Genomic DNA, 19,393 nt, shown 5'->3' with positions numbered 1-19,393 from the left:
AAATGCCACGTTGAATTCTGAAGTCGCTTGCATGTGCGTCATTCGTAAGTGCCTGCAGGAGGCAGGATGCTTGGCAAGAAAGCTGTTGTACACTCTGCTTATGAGTTTCAAGGCTGTTCTCTATACAAAAGGAACAGTAGCTGTGAAGTTCAGGAACAGAACAGGCTCGGTGAAAAGAGACATGGTGTACGTGGGTGGGTTGGAAACATGGAGTATGACCAATGATGTATATAAACCCTGAATTGCTCATGCTATGTACTGGCCATTAAGAGGCTTTGAACTGACCGGTCGGGCATATTGTCACTGGAATTCTACAGTCTTTTGATTAAATGTTTAAAGTCAAAATTGTAAGTGTATTTAAGTATTTTGTTGTTTTAGTGGGGACAGTAACATTTCATTTTCAGGTTTAACTCATATAATATAATTTAAAAGTATGCATTAGTGTGTGTAATAGAATAAATGTGGCCAAAACTAATGTAGACATTAATAAATGCATTTAGCTTCCAAAATATTTGTACAATGACGAGGCTTCAACACAGTGCCCCCCTATGAGTCATCTAGTGTATGGAAATCATTGAGGACAACCTGAAGGAAACTAGTGTGATAGAATATTTCTAGGAAACCTTGAGCCCTGCAAGGTTTACATGTTCATCTCGTCCGAGGTTAACATATTGAAACACCCAACATTGACAATAAGAACATGAAGTCTGTCCTCTGGTGTTGATAGGTCAAATTTAACGGAAAAATGTGGTATAGTGATTTTTTGCCGGAGATTGTGTAACTAATACATGTGGTGTGTTCCTGCACTTTTGAGAACACTCTACACTGCTAGCTTGTTCACTATTACAAACGTCAATAGTAGTGACGTTCTAATTGGATGGAACGAACTACATTTGGAGCTTTTGTTGCTATGCACTGCTAGCTAGTGAGGGTGATGTCATTATCATTTTAATTTATCAACGGGACTTGATACAGCTGTAAGAGTCACAGCCTCTATAGTAGGAGGTTAGAGAGGGTGTGTGTGTGTGTGTGTGTGTGTGTGTGTGTGTGTGTGTGTGTGTGTGTGTGTGTGTGTGTGTGTGTGTGTGTGTGTGTGTGTGTGTGTGTGTGTGTGTGTGTGTGTGTGCGTGTGCGCACCTGGCTATCTCTCCGGGCTGGAATGACTAGATGGAGTGGTGATGATGGAGGCCTCTTCAGCAACTCGCTATCTGCATAGTCAAGTACCTAAAACTCTTATCTCTACCTGACTCCCAGACAGCACAATGTAATGCATGTGTAATGAAATGCATGCCGTACATGCAAGGACACCTGCTGCTGCTTTCAGGCAAACACAGAGAGATGAGTTCTTACTATTTTACCTTTGTTATTTGCAGTGCACTTGTGTGCATGTGACTTGTATGAAATTGACAAACAAATTCCTTCATTTTGATCTTGTTGATGTACCTGTAGCAGTCAGAGCATTGGGCCAGTAACCGAAAGGTTGGTCGTTTTTATTCCTGAGCCGACAAGATGAATAATCTGTCGACGTGCCCTTAAGTAAGGCACTTAACCCTAATTGCTCCAGGGTCGCCGTTGATAATTGCAGACCCTGGCCGTGACACAGGGAGAGTTGGTATATGCAAGAATCACATTTCCAATTTACACAAGTATTAATAAACACTTCTACATGTGTGAAATAGGACAATTATAAGCACACACCAAATAATTATTTGCAAATACAGAAAATAAATGAATAGAAAGGAGGATCTTTCCATTCAGAGGTTTTATGATCGAAGAAGAAGTTTTAGTAAAAGATCAAATGAAAACATTTGCAATCTCTTTCTACACACTTAAATTTAACCCCCAAAACCCCCAAAAACCCCAAACCCTCTCAAATGACCTGAATACGTCAATTCATTCAGCAAGGATTTAGATTTTGGCTATTACAGTCCAAAGTGAAATATAAATATAAAATATGAGCATTTGAATATAATCCAAATGTATTGTCAGAACATCTTCATTTTGTTCAGAATGTAATCATATATTTCCGTTGTACCTGAGGCTGTGTCGTTTTTCTGTATTACAACAATTATACCGTCTTTGACCAACCTCAGCGGATCTATACCTAATCTAACGCACCATCACACATTCACACACTGTAACACACTCCAATTCAACACCCACTTCTAGTCCACTATCTATATGATGCCCTTTCACCATCATAATCCTTTTAGACTTTTACAAGAGACAATTGCAGCAAACCGATACAAGTTACATCATGCAATAACAGTTCTGGTCTATAAAACCAGCTGGTATTTCTAGTCCCTGTCAGTACTCCGTACAAAGGAAAAACTCTTCTGTCTGTGTTATTGTTGCTGCGGTCCTACCTTATGCCAGTCCAGCAGGTGATTGTAGACTGGTTTTGGCTAGCAGTGTTAAGCTGGCGCTCTGTCTCTCTGTAGCCTCAGAGACTAGAACTCTGATTATGAATGTGTGTAGAGGGGAAGCAACCAATAGCAGAGCAGTGTGGATGGTGCAAAGAGATGGTCTCTCTCTCTCCTTTTCCCTTGCACACACACACTGTCGCATATTCATAAAGAGCGTACCCAAGACTTCTCTGCTGTGAGTAACGTTGAGAATGCTGATGTTTTGTACTATGATAACCCTGTGACGCATTTAGTCAAAACCAGGAACTTACTGTTCAAGTCCTAATCTTTCCAACCTTCTCTGTTTTTTTTTCCTGAGGTTTGTCCAGTGTGCTGTAACTTGAACTGATGATTGCATGTATTTCGAGTTCAGATATGCTTTTTTTGACTATTTCAATTGATAACAATCCCTTCACTGAATGTATGGTCAATCAATGTACAAGCTCTCAACCATAGAAATAACATGTTGATAAAAGTCTTTCTTATTCATTTTCTTTGGTTATTCAGATAACACATTTTTATTTTCCAATTTAGTATGCAATATTACCAATGGCATTAATAATTCAGGAATGAATTCCTCATTGTAGATTTTGTAAAAGCACTGACAGCAGAAAAAGGTCGGTCACTTTGGCGTTAAAACACCTTCACAGCCATTTTAGAAATGATCAGCAAATGTCTTTAAATAAATATTGTTGCTGATTGAACACTACACCTAATAAATGTAACACAGGCATACCATAAATGCATGATTGACATACAGACATTTTCAATTTCACACATTCATAGACCATCTTGGCACTTCCATGATAATATAAATACAATTCTGATCATCTGTCTTGTCAGTGGTCTGTCTCTTAGAAGACGTCCTGTATCTGATGAGCAAAATAGTGTGTAGAAAAGGTCTGTTTCATAGGACCACTCTTTTCTGTTCCTTATTCTTCACAGAATAGTAACGTCAGGGACGGGTATCAATCACTTTGCCGGTTACACTTTTCCCCCTAGCTTTGCCATTCTCATTTTCAAAGCTGTGGATAAGAAAAATGGAAAATGTTTAAGTTCAATATTTTTTGACTGAATCTTGATTTTCACCTAAATTAAAGTCAATCATCCCACAAACCCAGTAATATAAAATGTTCTCCTGAAGGTTTCCATGGTATAAGAAGAACAACCTGTGTGAATATCCACACGTAATACTTGTGCATTGTCTTGCTGTCTCTAAGATTTCTTCTTTACGAAAACATTTTTTAGGGTGGAAAGGATTTTTTCCATGGAAATTGTAGCTTATATAATGGTAAGAAAACGCTTATGTAATTATTTCTCAAGCAAATGCCACTTCATGTTCCTCAGCGTAAGTCTGGGCTTTTCAGATGGATTAGGAAGAAATACCCAACGACATGCTTGCCAATAGAGACCCAAAAGAAAACAGCGTAGACAGAACGTTACCTTGAACATGGAACACAGTTCAACGTCTGTACCAATGCAACACAACAATGGAGAGTGAGTTTCAGGGAGGAGGAAAAACACAAAACAACTAAATGGTGATGTATAAATGATCGCCCTTTGAAGTCAGTTAAATCATTATATTGAACGAGTATTGTAGGATTGGCGGTATAAGTCAGTTAGTCAGCAGTTTAGCCATGCTGTGAAGTTGTAGTCTGAATTGACAAAGAGAGAACTGCAACCAGTGGATAGTATGACAAATGAGTTTTAATTATTTTAGATTCAAGAGCAGACATTATGCAGAACAGTTAAGTTAGATAGCACACACATACATTAGAAATGACCAAGCACTTAATCTTATATAAAATCAAATAAACATCTCATTCGAGAAATGTAATGCCTTTCCTTACAAGCAGCAGCATCATCTTTGGCATTCAGTACACCTGTACCCAGAACATGACCAAGCAAATGTTGATGTGTTCAGCAGTACGGCCACTGGATGGAGCTAAAGTCTTAAAAAAAAAACAAGTTAGTGATACACTGATTTACATGACAACATCTCTCCGATATTGTTTCCGTTCAAAACAGTTAAAAGCTTTCATTCAGTTGTCAAAGCTGACTATAGTTCAAATAAGGCCACATAAAGTAATGCCAGGTGTGGTAACCGCTCTAAAACTGTGCCTTATTATCTTGTTAAAGGAAGACAAAAGAGGGTGAACGTAGGGACCACGGGTTAGAGAATGCTGTACATGCTTGGGCTGTGGGTAGGTTGGCGCAGATGCCACAGTGTTCGCGTGAGAGAGAGTGTTAGGCTGTTAGAGTAGATGAGAGGCTAGGTTAGCATTTGATGAGAGGGATTGAAGAGCCCCAGCCCCCTAAGCAGCAGCAATTTTTTTTGCCCGTCTTGATACCTGCGCTCATGGGCACTTCCATGGCCAGGGGCTGTTGGTCTGGGTCAGAACTGCGCTTGCCAGGTTTGTGGGTGAATGTGGGTCGGTGTAGCAGACTCTCAGAGTTTGTGGAATCTGCAATATAGTCTGTGTTGTTGTTGCATATAGCTGTGGGTTGGAAGATCTTGCTTCGGTATCCCTCGGGGTGGTATGAGGGTACGTTGTTGTCATCTTCTTCATCATCATCATCGCCGTTTCCGATGACGACCAGCTCGGCCTGGATATTCTCCTCATCTTCCTCCTCTGCTGCGTTCTGGTAGCCCATGAAGATCATTGTCACTGGTTCAGAGTCCAGATCAGGTGGCAAAGTGTTCATGATGTTGAAGGAGGACTCACCACTGTCACTGGTGTAAAATGGTGACTGTCGATTGCTGGGGTAGAATGGAGACTGCCTGTCCCAATCTGTGACAGTATTCTCTATCAGCGGTATGGGAGTGCGGCTTTCTCCTGAACTCAGGACTGCGATGATAGCTGGTCTGTTCTTATCTGGGTGTGGGCCTTTTCCACTGCTACCATTGGTGAGGCTCTGGCCAGTTTTGAAACCTTGATGGGGGGGTGATTGAGGCTGCACTAGATGCTTGTCGGCGTGGATGTTTGGAATGTGAGTGGGGGCAGAGCTGGCTACTTCTTCCCTGCTCTGGGCTCCATCTCTGGGCAGAGCTTCTGGAAGCATCTGGAAAGGGCTGGCTTGAGGATGGCGGGTTGTAATGGATGTCCGATGGCCATTGGGCTCACCAGGACTGGGGCTGACGTGTCCCTGCTCAGGCTTCCATGCAGGGGTTGAAGGCCTGCTGGTGTAAGGAGCAGCGTAGACGGGCCTGTGGTACTGGACCTCGGTGGGGACCTTTGCATCCCCAGCCTGACGCAGGAGCGCCTCTACCTCAACGTTACTCAGTTCGCCCACCCCCACCCCATTCTGGGTCACCTGTCCCTCCGAGCGTAGGGCATAGACAGACTTCTTCCCATCATCGTAGACCTTCACACCCTTCTGTTGGAACTCTTCAGGGGTTAGGGTGGTCATGGACACAACTTGGCTCTCTCCTGTTCTTATGTCCTTCTCTACACTGATCTCCATGGCGAACATAGCTACGGAGAGAGAGAGAGGACATAGGATGGACAACAACTAGAACACAATGTGTATGATTCATATAACATCCTGAATGTATTTTGAATGTACTACAAATATGTACAGTAGGTTATAACTCCTGTCTGTAAACTGTTTTCATGTATTTATGTGTTCAATCAATAATCAAAGTATAGATCCTTGACAAATGAAAAAAAGCTTTTTATCCAATTTCCGCCATGCTAAAAACATTAAATTACAGGCTTTGAGTCCATGTTCTAGGAATCCAAATGAGTCACCGACAGAGAACGATCATATAAAGGCCCATATCACATAAAAAATACACTGTGATGTACAGGTGAAGTGCTTAATAATTCCAGATATCATCCTGCTTTTTCTGTTTTCGACACTCTATTCATTCCATTATCCTGCTTGCTGAGACCTACGGGCCTTTGACATGACGCAATGTTGTGTTAAGCACTGCACTATAAAAGAGTGCAGATGGCCACTCATTGCGTGTACACAAATATTCACTCTAAATAACATAGGCCAGATATCGCATACAGAATACTGTATATTGTTTATATACCCTGCTTTGGTTCTTCGCCATCAAGTCCTTCCTGTGGATTTTGTATTTTCCTCAGTGGTCTACTGGTAGGTGTGATGGACCTTTGCATCTGGAAATCTGGCATATTTGGAATCGGTGCGTAAATGTATTGTATCGGGTCTGTAAAGATAACATCCCAGTCAGTTCACATATGCCAACAGGTCCACCAGAAGATGTTAACATGGAATAAATATAGGAATATAATGTTAGGAAGACGTATTTACCTGCCTGGTACTCTGCATTTAACTCCTGTGTGGAGATACAGGTGTTCACAATCAAAACCGACTGAAAGGATGATGTGAAAATCACAACAGGCCAGGTGAAAAAGAAAGGATGTTAGTAATTAGTGATGATTTCCAAACGTCGCGAGGTTTGTTTCCGCTTAGTGATTAGACACCATATCCAAGGAATCAGAAAACATGCAACTAGAACAGTGGCACCTTCTGCCCTCCATCAATATAATTGCCTTCCATTTCACATCACCTTTTCCTCTGAAAGCAGACCTTTGCCAAACGCCGCACACCCACACAGTCATTTCACAGTAACCTCTTGGTGGGAAAAAAAACGACTTTAACACAAATCACTACCTGCATATTCAATTAATATCCTCCATTTCATTGGAATGAAGCCATGCCCCATAGATATAAAGAACATAGACACAGATTATTAGACATTATCCATCACCCCATTGCTGTTAGTGTAAGGCTGACGGTGAGAATGATAATCCAAGTACACTGCAAACTCAAGAGTCAAGCATTAGGCTTAATACCCAGGAACCCTTGTTGTTCTCCCAAAGAACCAGCATAATGGATATAAATACAAGTCCCACATTATAAGCACAAAGTAATGGTCTAATGTTAGTATTAGACGAGCAATACCTTGATGATGTCCTCTGCAGTCCTTTCCACCTCCTTCAGTCTCTTCAGAATCACTTCCTCGTTGGCTGAAATCTGCAGCTCCTGTGTTTCCAGAGCCTCTATTTCCGTCTCCATTCTGTAAAGTGGATGCAAAACATAGAGCAGCTCAGCAGCTGCAATCAGCCCAAACAGACAGTAATCACTCAGCAAGCAGTGGTATTCATATGGAAATTGGGAAAAACAAATTGACATTTGCATGGAAATGACCTTATCCATTGCAACCGTAATCATTGGTAGTCGGTCACTAATAGCTTAGCATGTAAATTAGCATATGCAATGACTGCTTGTTCTTTGATAGAGATAGATTGCTTGATTGAATTTGTGTTTATCAGTATGCGGCTTGGATGTCAATCAAAACAACACTGAATATTTGGCTCATATCAAATAGAAAAACATGACTATTGTACTTGCATCCAATATTGACATATTTTACATTCAATCATACTCTCATTAAGGTGAAAATTGATAGGCTGTTTATGTGTTTTTCTAAATGTGGTTGTTTTGGTCAGGGGTCAAAGTCTATTTCTGAACCCTCATCCGGATCCTTGATAGGTTGTTTTGTCCAGGTGATGAAGAGGATTTCTCTCTAGATTGGTTTGGCGCTTTTGTCTGCATCCCAAATGTCACCCTATTCCCTATATAGTGCACTACGTTTGAATAGTGCACTACTCTTGACCGGGACGCAAAGGGTGGGAATAGAGTGCCATTTAGGACATAGCTTTATCACACAACTCTGATACTGTCCAGTGAACAGAGCCCATCTCATCACATCACTGCTGGCAGGCAGGATGGCAGGACAGACAACAGACGGGTCCCTCCAGTTCACTCGTCTCTCTATTAATGTTCTACCATCAGAAAATATAACAGTGCCTCTCTCTGATAGAACATATTATCACTTACAGCTATACTCTGAGAGCTATACTAAAAGCTATATACACTAACACTATAACACTAGAGAGTAACACTCTATACTCTCAAGAAGTTAGTATTGTTATTACATAATGGTACTATTACTCTCTTAAAGTACTTATTATAGACTGGGTGGTTCGAGCCCTGAATGCTGATTGGCTGAAAGCCATGGTATATCAGACAGTATACCATGGGTATGACCAAACATGTATTTTTTATGCTCTAATTGGTTACACGTTTCTAATAGCAATAAGGCACCTCGGGGCTTTGTGAAATATGGCCAATATACCACGGATAAGGGCTGTGTTGCAGGCACTCCACATTGCATCGTGCTTAAGAACAGCCCTTAGCCGTGGTATATTGGCCATATACCACACCCCCTTATTGCTTAAATATATCTGCATTGACTCTGAGGGAGTAATCCTCTCTAAGGGGGTTGGTTTAAGCAGGCAGGGCTATAAGAACAGTAGACAGGTTGTTACGTAACAATGGTTGGGGTGGGAAGACTGTCTGTACGACCGTTGGCTGACACACAAAGCCTCTCACAGGGGTTAAGCAGTGGGTTAAGGAGCACCATCTCTGTATAATCCTTCCAATCGTTTCCCACTCATAGTAGCTCAGGCTAGAAAGGGAAAGCGTTTGAAAATCTCATGTGTTGCCCTTTGACTTAGAAACGTATGCTCTTGACTCACTAACGCGTGAATGTGTGCACTGCACTCAGTCACACACAGGCAAACATGGACGAACGCACAAGCACACTAGTGCCGAGTGATTTGTGTTTTTTGAGGTCAGTTCAGTTGCGGTTCGGTTTTTTAAAAATAATCACTGTTTTCGATTATATATATATATTTTTTTTACATTAAATGCATTCTGAAATATGACCTTGGAATTATTTTGTAGCTTTTTAAATGAAATTCCAAAGTCAAATATTTAGAACATTCAATTGCCAAAACATTGAAAACACCCCATTGTCGCTTACCAACACAGAATAAAGAAATTAAAAGGACCCCATGATGTAGTGCCTACCATCACTCCTTAGCACTTACAGTGCCTTGCGAAATATTCGGCCCCCTTGAACTTTGCGACCTTTTGCCACATTTCAGGCTTCAAACATAAAGATATAAAACTGTATTTTTTTGTGAAGAATCAACAACAAGTGGGACACAATCATGAAGTGGAACGACATTTATTGGATATTTCAAACTTTTTTAACAAATCAAAAACTGAAAAATTGGGTGTGCAAAATTATTCAGCCCCCTTAAGTTAATACTTTGTAGCGCCACCTTTTGCTGCGATTACAGCTGTAAGTCGCTTGGGGTATGTCTCTATCAGTTTTGCACATCGAGAGACTGACATTTTTTCCATTCCTCCTTGCAAAACAGCTAGAGCTCAGTGAGGTTGGATGGAGAGCATTTGTGAACAGCAGTTTTCAGTTCTTTCCACAGATTCTCGATTGGATTCAGGTCTGGACTTTGACTTGGCCATTCTAACACCTGGATATGTTTATTTTTGAACCATTCCATTGTAGATTTTGCTTTATGTTTTGGATCATTGTCTTGTTGGAAGACAAATCTCCATCCCAGTCTTAGGTCTTTTGCAGACTCCATCAGGTTTTCTTCCAGAATGGTCCTGTATTTGGCTCCATCCATCTTCCCATCAATTTTAACCATCTTCCCTGTGCCTGCTGAAGAAAAGCAGGCCCAAACCATGATGCTGCCACCACCATGTTTGACAGTGGGGATGGTGTGTTCAGCTGTGTTGCTTTTACGCCAAACATAACGTTTTGCATTGTTGCCAAAAAGTTCAATTTTGGTTTCATCTGACCAGAGCACCTTCTTCCACATGTTTGGTGTGTCTCCCAGGTGGATTGTGGCAAACTTTAAATAACACTTTTTATGGATATCTTTAAGAAATGGCTTTCTTCTTGCCACTCTTCCATAAAGGCCAGATTTGTGCAAGATACGACTGATTGTTGTCCTATGGACAGAGTCTCCCACCTCAGCTGTAGATCTCTGCAGTTCATCCAGAGTGATCATGGGCCTCTTGGCTGCATCTCTGATCAGTCTTCTCCTTGTATGAGCTGAAAGTTTAGAGGGACGGCCAGGTCTTGGTAGATTTGCAGTGGTCTGATACTCCTTCCATTTCAATATTATCGCTTGCACAGTGCTCCTTGGGATGTTAAAAGCTTGGGAAATCTTTTTGTATCCAAATCCGGCTTTAAACTTCTTCACAGCAGTATCTCGGACCTGCCTGGTGTGTTCCTTGTTCTTCATGATGCTCTCTGCGCTTTTAACGGACCTCTGAGAATATCACAGTGCAGGTGCATTTATACGGAGACTTGATTACACACAGGTGGATTGTATTTATCATCATTAGTCATTTAGGTCAACATTGGATCATTCAGAGATCCTCACTGAACTTCTGGAGAGAGTTTGCTGCACTGAAAGTAAAGGGGCTGAATAATTTTGCACGGCCAATTTTTCAGTTTTTGATTTGTTAAAAAAGTTTGAAATATCCAATAAATGTCGTTCCACTTCATGATTGTGTCCCACTTGTTGTTGATTCTTCACAAAAAAATACAGTTTTATATCTTTATGTTTGAAGCCTGAAATGTGGCAAAAGGTCGCAAAGTTCAAGGGGGCCGAATACTTTCGCAAGGCACTGTACTTACCATAATTTATTCACATTACTTAAATAAAATATTTTTGATATGTATATTACTTATTTTTCATATAAGTACTTTATTATTTCATTTCTTCGCATCTCATCTCTTCTGAGGCAGTAGCAGCAAGACTACCAGACAACCATCTAACGCTATCTCTGTGCTCCCCAACGAGCCAAGTTCCTCTTGGCTAGCGAAAAGTTTAGCCCATGATCATTGGGTTGCCACAGCTGCCCATGCTGCAGAGCTTTCTGACAAAATCACTATTTTAGTAGTTCTTCAAAGTAGAGGCATTTTCAAGACTGCTACAACTATCAAAAGCTACCTCACAAACTGTCTCTATCCCTCTTGTCGCTGTGTTGTGTACATTCCTCTCCCATGGCGTACATTTTGTGTGCGGGAAGCTGTTCAACCACACTAAACTGTTGATTCTTGTCACACCCTGATCTGTTTCTCCTGTCTTGTGATTGTCTCCACACCCTCCAGGTGTCACTTATTATCCCTGGTGTATATATCCCTGTGTTTCCTGTCTCTCTGTGCCAGTTTGTCATGTATGCTTTTCAGTGCTTTTCCTGTACTCCTGGTCCTCCCGGTTTCCCGTACTCCTAGTCCTCCCGGTTTTTGACCCTTGCCTGTTTTCTGGACTCTATACCTGCCTGCCTGACCATTCTGCCTGCCCTGACCTTGAGCCTGCCTGCCACTTTGTACCTCCTGGACTCTGAACTGGTTTTGACAATTTTGCCTGTCTACGACCATTCTCTTGCCTATCCCTTTAGGCTTGTTTAATAAATATCAAGACTCAAACCAGCTGCCTCCCGTGTCTGCATCTGAGTCTCGCCTTGTCCCCTTATAGATGCTGGTAGGATTTAATACCAAGATATTTAGCGATCTACATTTTAAGTGGTAAATAGTTCATTGCAATAGGCTTATATTTAAGGCTACAGCTTGGCAGATAAGTTATGGTGGCCTACACATTTTGTGGAATTAGTCATTATTGTTAGTGACAATTATGGTTGTAAGTAACGTTAGCTATATCTGATATTATAATGGCTCAGTTCAATGTTATATTAAATGACTCTCTCTTAGGGGACACTATTCTGACATCACAATGAAGGAAGATGGCCACAATGAAAGAAGTAAGTTTAAATCAGTCACATCAAGTAAACAGAATATGCATATGAATATGCAGAATATGCATATGAATGGGAGATGAAACAACATTTTTCAGAGAACATAATTGTTATGCCCCCCCCTGTGGTACATGGATGCCATAATGGATGAACAGTAACATAGTTATGATGACAGAAATGCATAATCTACATACCTAGGAGAGACAGGGAAGAGAGAACAGAGAATCTACCAACTGAGTTTAGGTTAGCTAGTGAGTTATTTTTCATAATGTGAAATCAATTCGACAGACCAGTAGTCATTTAGGACAGGGGCGTGTGTTTTATTTGGACTGGCACACCACTGTATGTTTTCAACAGCACTAACACTGTTACTGTAGAAATTCACAGGTACCTGAAACAACATCTGCCCGAACACTGTTGTTATAGGAATCCACAAGAGAACCAACATGAACTTTCCAAACACTGTTACTATATGATCAGAGAGAGGGTACTAAATATATTGTAGCACATGATAGGTTTTATCCTCTGGCTGGTCAACAGTGTTCGTGTGGACAGTTCAAGACATTTCAATGCAAAACATGTTTTATGTTATTTAAATTCAAGTACTGCCTCTCAGCGCCCGACAAAACAATTTGGGTGGACATCAATCGGGCTGTGCTGGACCAACCCATGTGGATGGCCTTCGTCCTCATCCCGATCTTTGTTCTGAGGTAGATGGTCTTCAATACAACTCAGAAGATGATCTAGTCCCAGATGACTGAGACAGACACGGAGCCCAAACAGACTTAAGAACTAAATGAACTTCTGCTTCTGTCTGTAAAATTTAAGTATAGTTTGACCAATGATTGCCAAGAGGACATCATGAATCTTGTGGGTGGGAGTAATTCCGTTAGTGTCTCAAATTTATGTGTTTTGATGACATGAAACAGTACATGGAAATTCACTACGTGTGAGAATTGTTGTCTTGGTGGAACATTCTGATGTGAAGGTGCATTGCAGGAGCTGTGAGACGGCAATCGAAAAACCAGAAAGACAAAGACGGTATCTAAAAAATATATATTTGCCTTTGGAAGAGCAAATAAAGAATATGTTGCAGGAACCTGAGATTGTAAACGATCTAAAGCATAGATTTGATAGTTAAAGAGAACCAATCTTCTATAGATAATATATATAATGGGAAGATGTATAAGGAACTGTCGCCTCTAAATTCTCCCGACAATCTGTCCCTTCAGTTGTGAGTTCCAATTTTTAAATCCTCATCTTTTTTAGCATTTGACCACATCTTCGTACTGTTAATGAGCTTCCTGTACATCTGAGAACGAACACGTCCTTCTCTGCGGTTTATGGTTTGGGCCCCAAAAGCCACACATGAACACATGCTTGAAACATTTTGTAGCTGAATGTATTACTTTGCAAGATCAAGGTGTCAAATGAAAAAATCCTGAAGGTGAAATTGTGACTAACAAAATCTTTCCTTTAAATTTAGTCAGTTACACAGCTGCCAGACCTCTTCTTCAAAACTTTAAACAGTTTCATGGGGAATTTGGCTGCTCTTTTTGTCTCCATAAAGGTACTGTAATAGCAAAGGGAAGAGGGCATATCCTTTTGAGGAAAACTGTCAACTCAGAAATCAGTCTTTAGAGTAATTTATTTATAGATTTAGCAACATAGTCTGGGATAGCTGTAAAAGGAATTTAAGGCCCCAGTATTTTATCTCGGCTTGAACATTTTGACATAATAGTGGGACCTATCCCAGATTATATGCATAATGTGCTATTGGGGATTGCCAGAAGCATGACCAGTTTATGGTTAAACAGAGAAAATCATGAGATGTCATGGTATATAGGTTGATCAACTCAACATCTAGATGACATGCTTTTGAATATAAAGACATCATACAACGTCTCACTTGTAACACATTCAATCACCCAAAGAACATTTTGGAAGGCACACAAATGGTACACGTGGCTCCTGTACACTCTTAGAAAAAAAGGTGCTACCTAGAACCTATAAAGGTTCTTTGGCTGTCCCCATAGAAGAACCCTTTGAATAACCTCTTTTGGTTCCAGACGGCTTTACCTGGAACCAAAAAGTGTTCTACCTGGAACCAAAAAGGGTTCTACCTGGAACCGAAAAGGGTTCTCCTATGGTGACAGCCGAAGAACCCTTTTGGAACCCTTTTTCCCTAGAGTGTGCTATAGTCTTCCACTACTTTAAGGAATCAGATTGTTACCTAACTCATTGGTTAAAACTCGCTAAGAGGTTTTACCACGTATTAATAGGTTGAATATTTCCCTATTAAAAACACCCTACAGCGTGCCACAGTTCGTTCTTGATGCGATGTTTCACGTGCTTGACATGATTTCTCTCTATGGAATTTCTCTCAAGTAATTAAATGTCAGTCAATTAGTTGTTTAATAACTGGAAAAAAGTAAGACATTTTGGTTAATCACAGCACTAACACACACACGCACACGCACACACACGCGCACACGCGCACGCGCACGCACACGCACACACAAACACCTCACCATTCATCCCATTCTAAGATGTACCTGTCAATGTTACTCTGCAGTAATAGGGTTTGCTCCTGGTCGCCCTGGGCCTGTAGTTTGGTGGCCTCCTGGTCCTCCTCACTCTGAGGGCTTAGCCCATCCATCAGCCATTGCTCTCGAAGGGCTTTTTTCTATTTGGGGAAACCATCAATAGACTATGTTACACCATGAACTATAGTGTTGTAACTCAACAACTGTTGTGTGTGTCCCCAATGACTGCGTAGATATTTAAATTCTATTCCATTCTTTTTGACTTCAGATAAAATGCACATGCACTAGGTTTTTAACAATGTACAGTGCATTCGGAAAGTATTCAGAACCCTTGTCCTTTTCCACATTACATTACAGCCTTATTCTAAAATGGATTTTTTTTTAATATCTCATCAATCTAAACAAAATACCCCATAATGACAATGCAAAAACAGGTTTTTAGACATTTTTGCAAATGTATGGAAAATGAATTAAATATAATTTTTACGTAAGTATTCAGACCCTTTACTGAGTACTTTGTTGAAGCGCCTTTGGCAGTGATTGCAGCCTCAAGTCCTCTTGGGTATGACGCTACAAGTTTGGCACACTTGTATTTGGGGAGTTTCTCCCATTCTTCTCTGCAAATACTCTCAAGCTCTGTCAGGTTGGATGGGGAATGTTGCTCCACAGGTCTTTTCAGGTCTCTCCAGAAATGCCTGTGTGCTTAGGGTCATTGTCCTGTTGGAAGATGAACCTTCACCCCAGTCTGAGGTCCTGAGGTGCTCTGGAGCAGGTTTTCATCAAGTATCTCTCTGTACTTTGCTCCTTTCATCTTTCCATCGATCCTGACTAGTCGGCCAGTCCAGGCTGCTGAAAAACATCCCCACAGCATAATGCTGCCACCACCATGCTTCACCGTAGGGATGGTGCCAGGATTCCTCCAGACGTGGCACTTGGCATTCAGGCCAAAGAGTTCATTCAGGCCAGAGAATCTTCATGGTCTGAGAGTCATTTGGGTGTCTGTTGGCAAACTCTAAGCAGGCTGTCATATGCCTTTTACTGAGGAGTGGCTTCTGTCTGGCTACTCTACCATAAAGGACTGATTGGTGGAGTGCTGCAGCTGGGCAGCTACCTCTAGGAAGAGTCTTGGTGGTTCCAAACTTTTTCCATTTAAGAATGACGGAGGCCATTACGTTCTTGGGGACCTTCAATGCTGCAAAACATTTTTGGGACCCTTCTCCAGATCTGTGCCTCGACACAATCCTGTCTTGGAGCTCTACAGACAATTCATTTGACCTCATGGCTTGATTTTAGCTCTGACATGCACTGTCAACTGTGGAACCTTATATAGACAGGTGTGTGCCTTTCCAAATCATGTCCAATCAATTGAATTTACCACAGGTGGACTCCAATTCAGTTTCTAGAAACATCTCAATGATTATCAATGGAAACAGGATGCACCTGAGCTCAATTGTGAGTCTCATAGCAAAGGGCCTGAATACTTATGTAAATAAGGTATTTATGTTTATTGTTTTTAATACATTTGCCAACATTTCTAAAAACCTGTTTTCACTTTGTCATTATGGGCTATTGTGTGTATATTGATGTGGAAAATTTAGAATAAGGCTGTAACTTAACAAAATGTGGAAAAAGTCAAGGGGTCTGAATACTTTCCGAGTGCACCGTAAATGATAGTTTGTACTAAAACGTACCTTCAAACATTGGAGTTTTAATTTTTCCTCCTCAATTTGTCTCCTTTTTTTTGCGATGTCGTCCTGGACTCTTCTTTTCTCCTGTGAAGACATTCAAGCATGGCTTTGTCAATGGAGAGATTCCACCTGTTTTTGTCGTTTCATAGATTGAAATTAATCTACAGCTAGTCATGGCTATTCCAACCAATGGGAATGCCCCAGCTCCCCACTGTGTCCAATCAAGCAGGGAGGTGCCTGTGACATCATAGCACGTCAGATACAACCTGTCCACAGTGTCCATCTGCTCAATATAACAGTTTAGCAGTTTCTCTCTATAAATACCCTTTGGGTTGGTTTCCAAGACACAGATTAAGCCTAGTCCTGGACTTAAACACTATTTCAATTGCTCTGTCTAGGAAATCGGCCCAATGCGTATAGGCCTACCCTGTATGGTTGGATTATTAGGTTGACCCAACTGCTGGGTACAGGCTTTGGGTCACTTCGTTGCGATCTATTCTTTAAAAAGAGCAGGGTTGGGTTGTTGATGTTGGGTTATTGGTGCTGGTTTATTGAGATCAGAAGACTGGAGGTGTAGCTTAGTAGGAGCGTGGCTTTCAGAGAGTTATGCTTAGCCACCCGTGAAATGACATTCCTGTTCATCTGTTCTGTTGTATAGTTTTCACATGTTAAGGGTGAACATTGACATTTTTGTAGCTTCAATGAGGCTTACAGAAGTGTATTAGTTCCCTAAAAGCATATGCAAATCCCATTGTTGGGATGGATACCACCTTATCACAATAATATTAATATTCTAGAAGATTGTGCAAAATCCCCCAAAAAACACATGTAATTTGCAGTATGTGAACTTAACATGACAAACAGGAATGGAATTTACTCTCACGGGTGGCCAATAAGATCTATCTGAACTCCACACCTGTCACGACTTCCACCGAAGTCGGCTCCTCTCCTTGTTCGGGCGGCGTTCGGCGATCGACGTCACCGGCTTTCTAGCCATCGCCGCTCCATTTTTCATGTGTCCATTTGTTTTGTCTTGTTCCATACACACCTGGTTTTCATTCCCCAATCAATCTACATGTATTTAGTCCTCTGTTCCCCATCATGTCTTTGTGTGTAATTGTTCATTGTTAACGGTGTATGTTCACTTGCAATACTTTTATAGTTTATGTTCCGTGTTTTTGGGTACTTACGTAATTTTTTGTGCTTATTGTTGAACGGAGTAAAAGTGTGCCTGTTTACTCTACTCTGCTCTCCTGCACCTGACTTCACCTCCCTTACACAGCCATAACAACAACCCTAATAAGCCAGGTCTCCTGAAAATAACCTAAGGATTACATTAAAATAGACCCAGCTGCTATGTGAACCAAGCATGAAACAAAAAAATACCCAACTGATGCTTAAATTAACCGATGTTTACTTAATCCCCAAAACCCAACATATTGGGTTATTCAGGAATTCCAACTAGCTCGGTCAAAATAACCCACCTTGTTCTGTCCAATATTCATCCAACGCTGTGTTACCAAAGAACCCAAATTGGGTTGTTTTTAACCCACCATTTTTGTGTGTGTAGAACCACACAATACTTCATACATTAGATCAGAAGATGTAATGCTTATTTTCTAATGGTTGTTAGCATTACCAAAGAGAAATAATGCCTGTCTGTCTTCATTTTTGTGGAAAAGTTATAACTGCATAGACATATCTGTCATGTAAAGTGTGGTGGTCAGACATATTGTTGTCTATTAATAGTCCCATGTTTGATCCTTGTATTACTAAGCCCCAGGGAGAATGGATATCCCAGATGAAGTCTAGTCCACTGACAGCTAGCTCTGTGGATGCACAGCTAGAGCGAAGCAAGTTTACTGAAATCAGGGAAGCGTGAAGACAGCCAGACAGGAAAATCAGATGAGGAAAGAGATCAGGTCTATAGACCTCTTAGACTACATACTGAACTGAAGTGATGAGCTCACTCTCACTTCCTGACACTAAAGTGTTTGACCTTCATTTCTAAAACAAGATATCCTGATGATTTCCTAGCTCTCTTTCACAGCTACTAGATACCGTTGCCGTCCATTCTCATTTGCAGAATCATCACAACACAAATAGCTTCATAAATGCCTCTGACCTATTTAAATGTGTAGCTTTCAGAAACACCACTCTTTCTTTCACATGAATAGAATAATTTGGGTACTGCGACAGCAAAAAAAGGATCAAATGTCTGTTGTCTCTGTGTAATGGAACAATAAAGATGTATTGTTTTGTAGCTTTACCGTTATGGCCTGGAGCCGCTCCTTCAACAGGTCGGCCTCCTCCATACTGACCCTGAAACACAAAGAGGAGCGAGAGCGTTACCCGGAAGTGTATAGGAGAGTGTGAGAGAAATATAATTTGTGAGAGCGCATGTGTGTGCATGTGTCTGTGTGTATGTATGGTTGAGAGAGGGGGTGTGGGGGGGGGGGGGGGGCATAAACAAAGAGAAAGACAGAGAGAGTTAGTATGCTTGGCCTGGCAGGGTCTGTGACAGAGACAGGAGGCAGTGATGTGATGGTGACAGCAGGCTGGAGAGAACATAACAGAGTTGGCCTGGAAGCTTGTGACAGGAGTGTATCTGCTTGGGCCTGGGTCTGGGGAGGAAGGGAGGGAGTATGTGTGAGGCAGCCTGTGAAGGAGGGTGTGTGTCACCAGGAAGGGTTCGAGGGCTAAGCCCAAACCAAGGCCAACTGGGATAACAGGCATGTCTCTGTGACACGTCACATGGCAGAGTTATCCAGGCGAGGGGTTGGTTTATAAAGGGATGGGGCAGGCAGTTAGGCAGACACACATGCCTCTCTGGGCTGTGTATGGAATCTGACATAGCGTTACTAGATTTTTTACATGCACCGTGATGTGATCACGGTAAATAACTGCAGATAAAGAGGACATGGCACCCACCATGCAAACAGAGAGAGGAACTGACAGGTTGTACTATGACCTATGAGGATTTTAACTTGACCCCAAGGCTGATGTGCTGTTATGTAGTAAACGAAAGGGGGAAAATATAGCTTTAGTCCATGTGACACTTCAATCTGAATTGAAG

At 41.4% G+C, this 19,393-nt stretch overlaps 1 protein-coding gene and 1 pseudogene across 4 annotated transcripts in view; one reads left to right on the top strand and one right to left on the bottom strand.

Moving 5' to 3' along the window:
- Positions 1 to 19,393, bottom strand: part of palmdb (palmdelphin b) — a 38,254-nt gene that overhangs the window by 6,869 nt on the left and 11,992 nt on the right. The window contains exons 2-9 of one of the 4 annotated variants that reach the window (XM_090189760.1): positions 18,588 to 18,639; positions 16,321 to 16,401; positions 14,639 to 14,769; positions 7,344 to 7,458; positions 6,690 to 6,750; positions 6,448 to 6,585; positions 4,757 to 5,881; positions 2,895 to 3,430 (exon numbers count right to left, since the gene is read on the bottom strand). In XM_090189760.1, the coding sequence (XP_090045886.1) occupies positions 3,390 to 3,430; positions 4,757 to 5,881; positions 6,448 to 6,585; positions 6,690 to 6,750; positions 7,344 to 7,458; positions 14,639 to 14,769; positions 16,321 to 16,401; positions 18,588 to 18,632 (1,737 nt within the window). In that variant the 5' untranslated portion in view covers positions 18,633 to 18,639 and the 3' untranslated portion in view covers positions 2,895 to 3,389. Of the gene's footprint in view, positions 1 to 2,366; positions 2,636 to 2,894; positions 3,431 to 4,094; positions 5,882 to 6,447; positions 6,586 to 6,689; positions 6,751 to 7,343; positions 7,459 to 14,638; positions 14,770 to 16,320; positions 16,402 to 18,587; positions 18,640 to 19,393 lie in introns of those variants that run through there. The other 3 variants (XM_090189759.1, XM_021620534.3, XM_021620535.3) reach the window with 3 other exon arrangements.
- LOC149979525 (uncharacterized) lies at positions 12,062 to 14,087 on the top strand (annotated as a pseudogene).

The sequence above is a fragment of the Oncorhynchus mykiss genome, chromosome 11, assembly GCF_057628025.1.
Source record: "Oncorhynchus mykiss isolate SJ-2025 chromosome 11, ASM5762802v1, whole genome shotgun sequence".
In the NCBI taxonomy this organism is placed as follows: Eukaryota; Metazoa; Chordata; class Actinopteri; order Salmoniformes; family Salmonidae; genus Oncorhynchus; species Oncorhynchus mykiss.
Note: the sequence above shows the minus strand (reverse complement) of the source record. Positions and strands in the feature narration are given on the sequence as shown.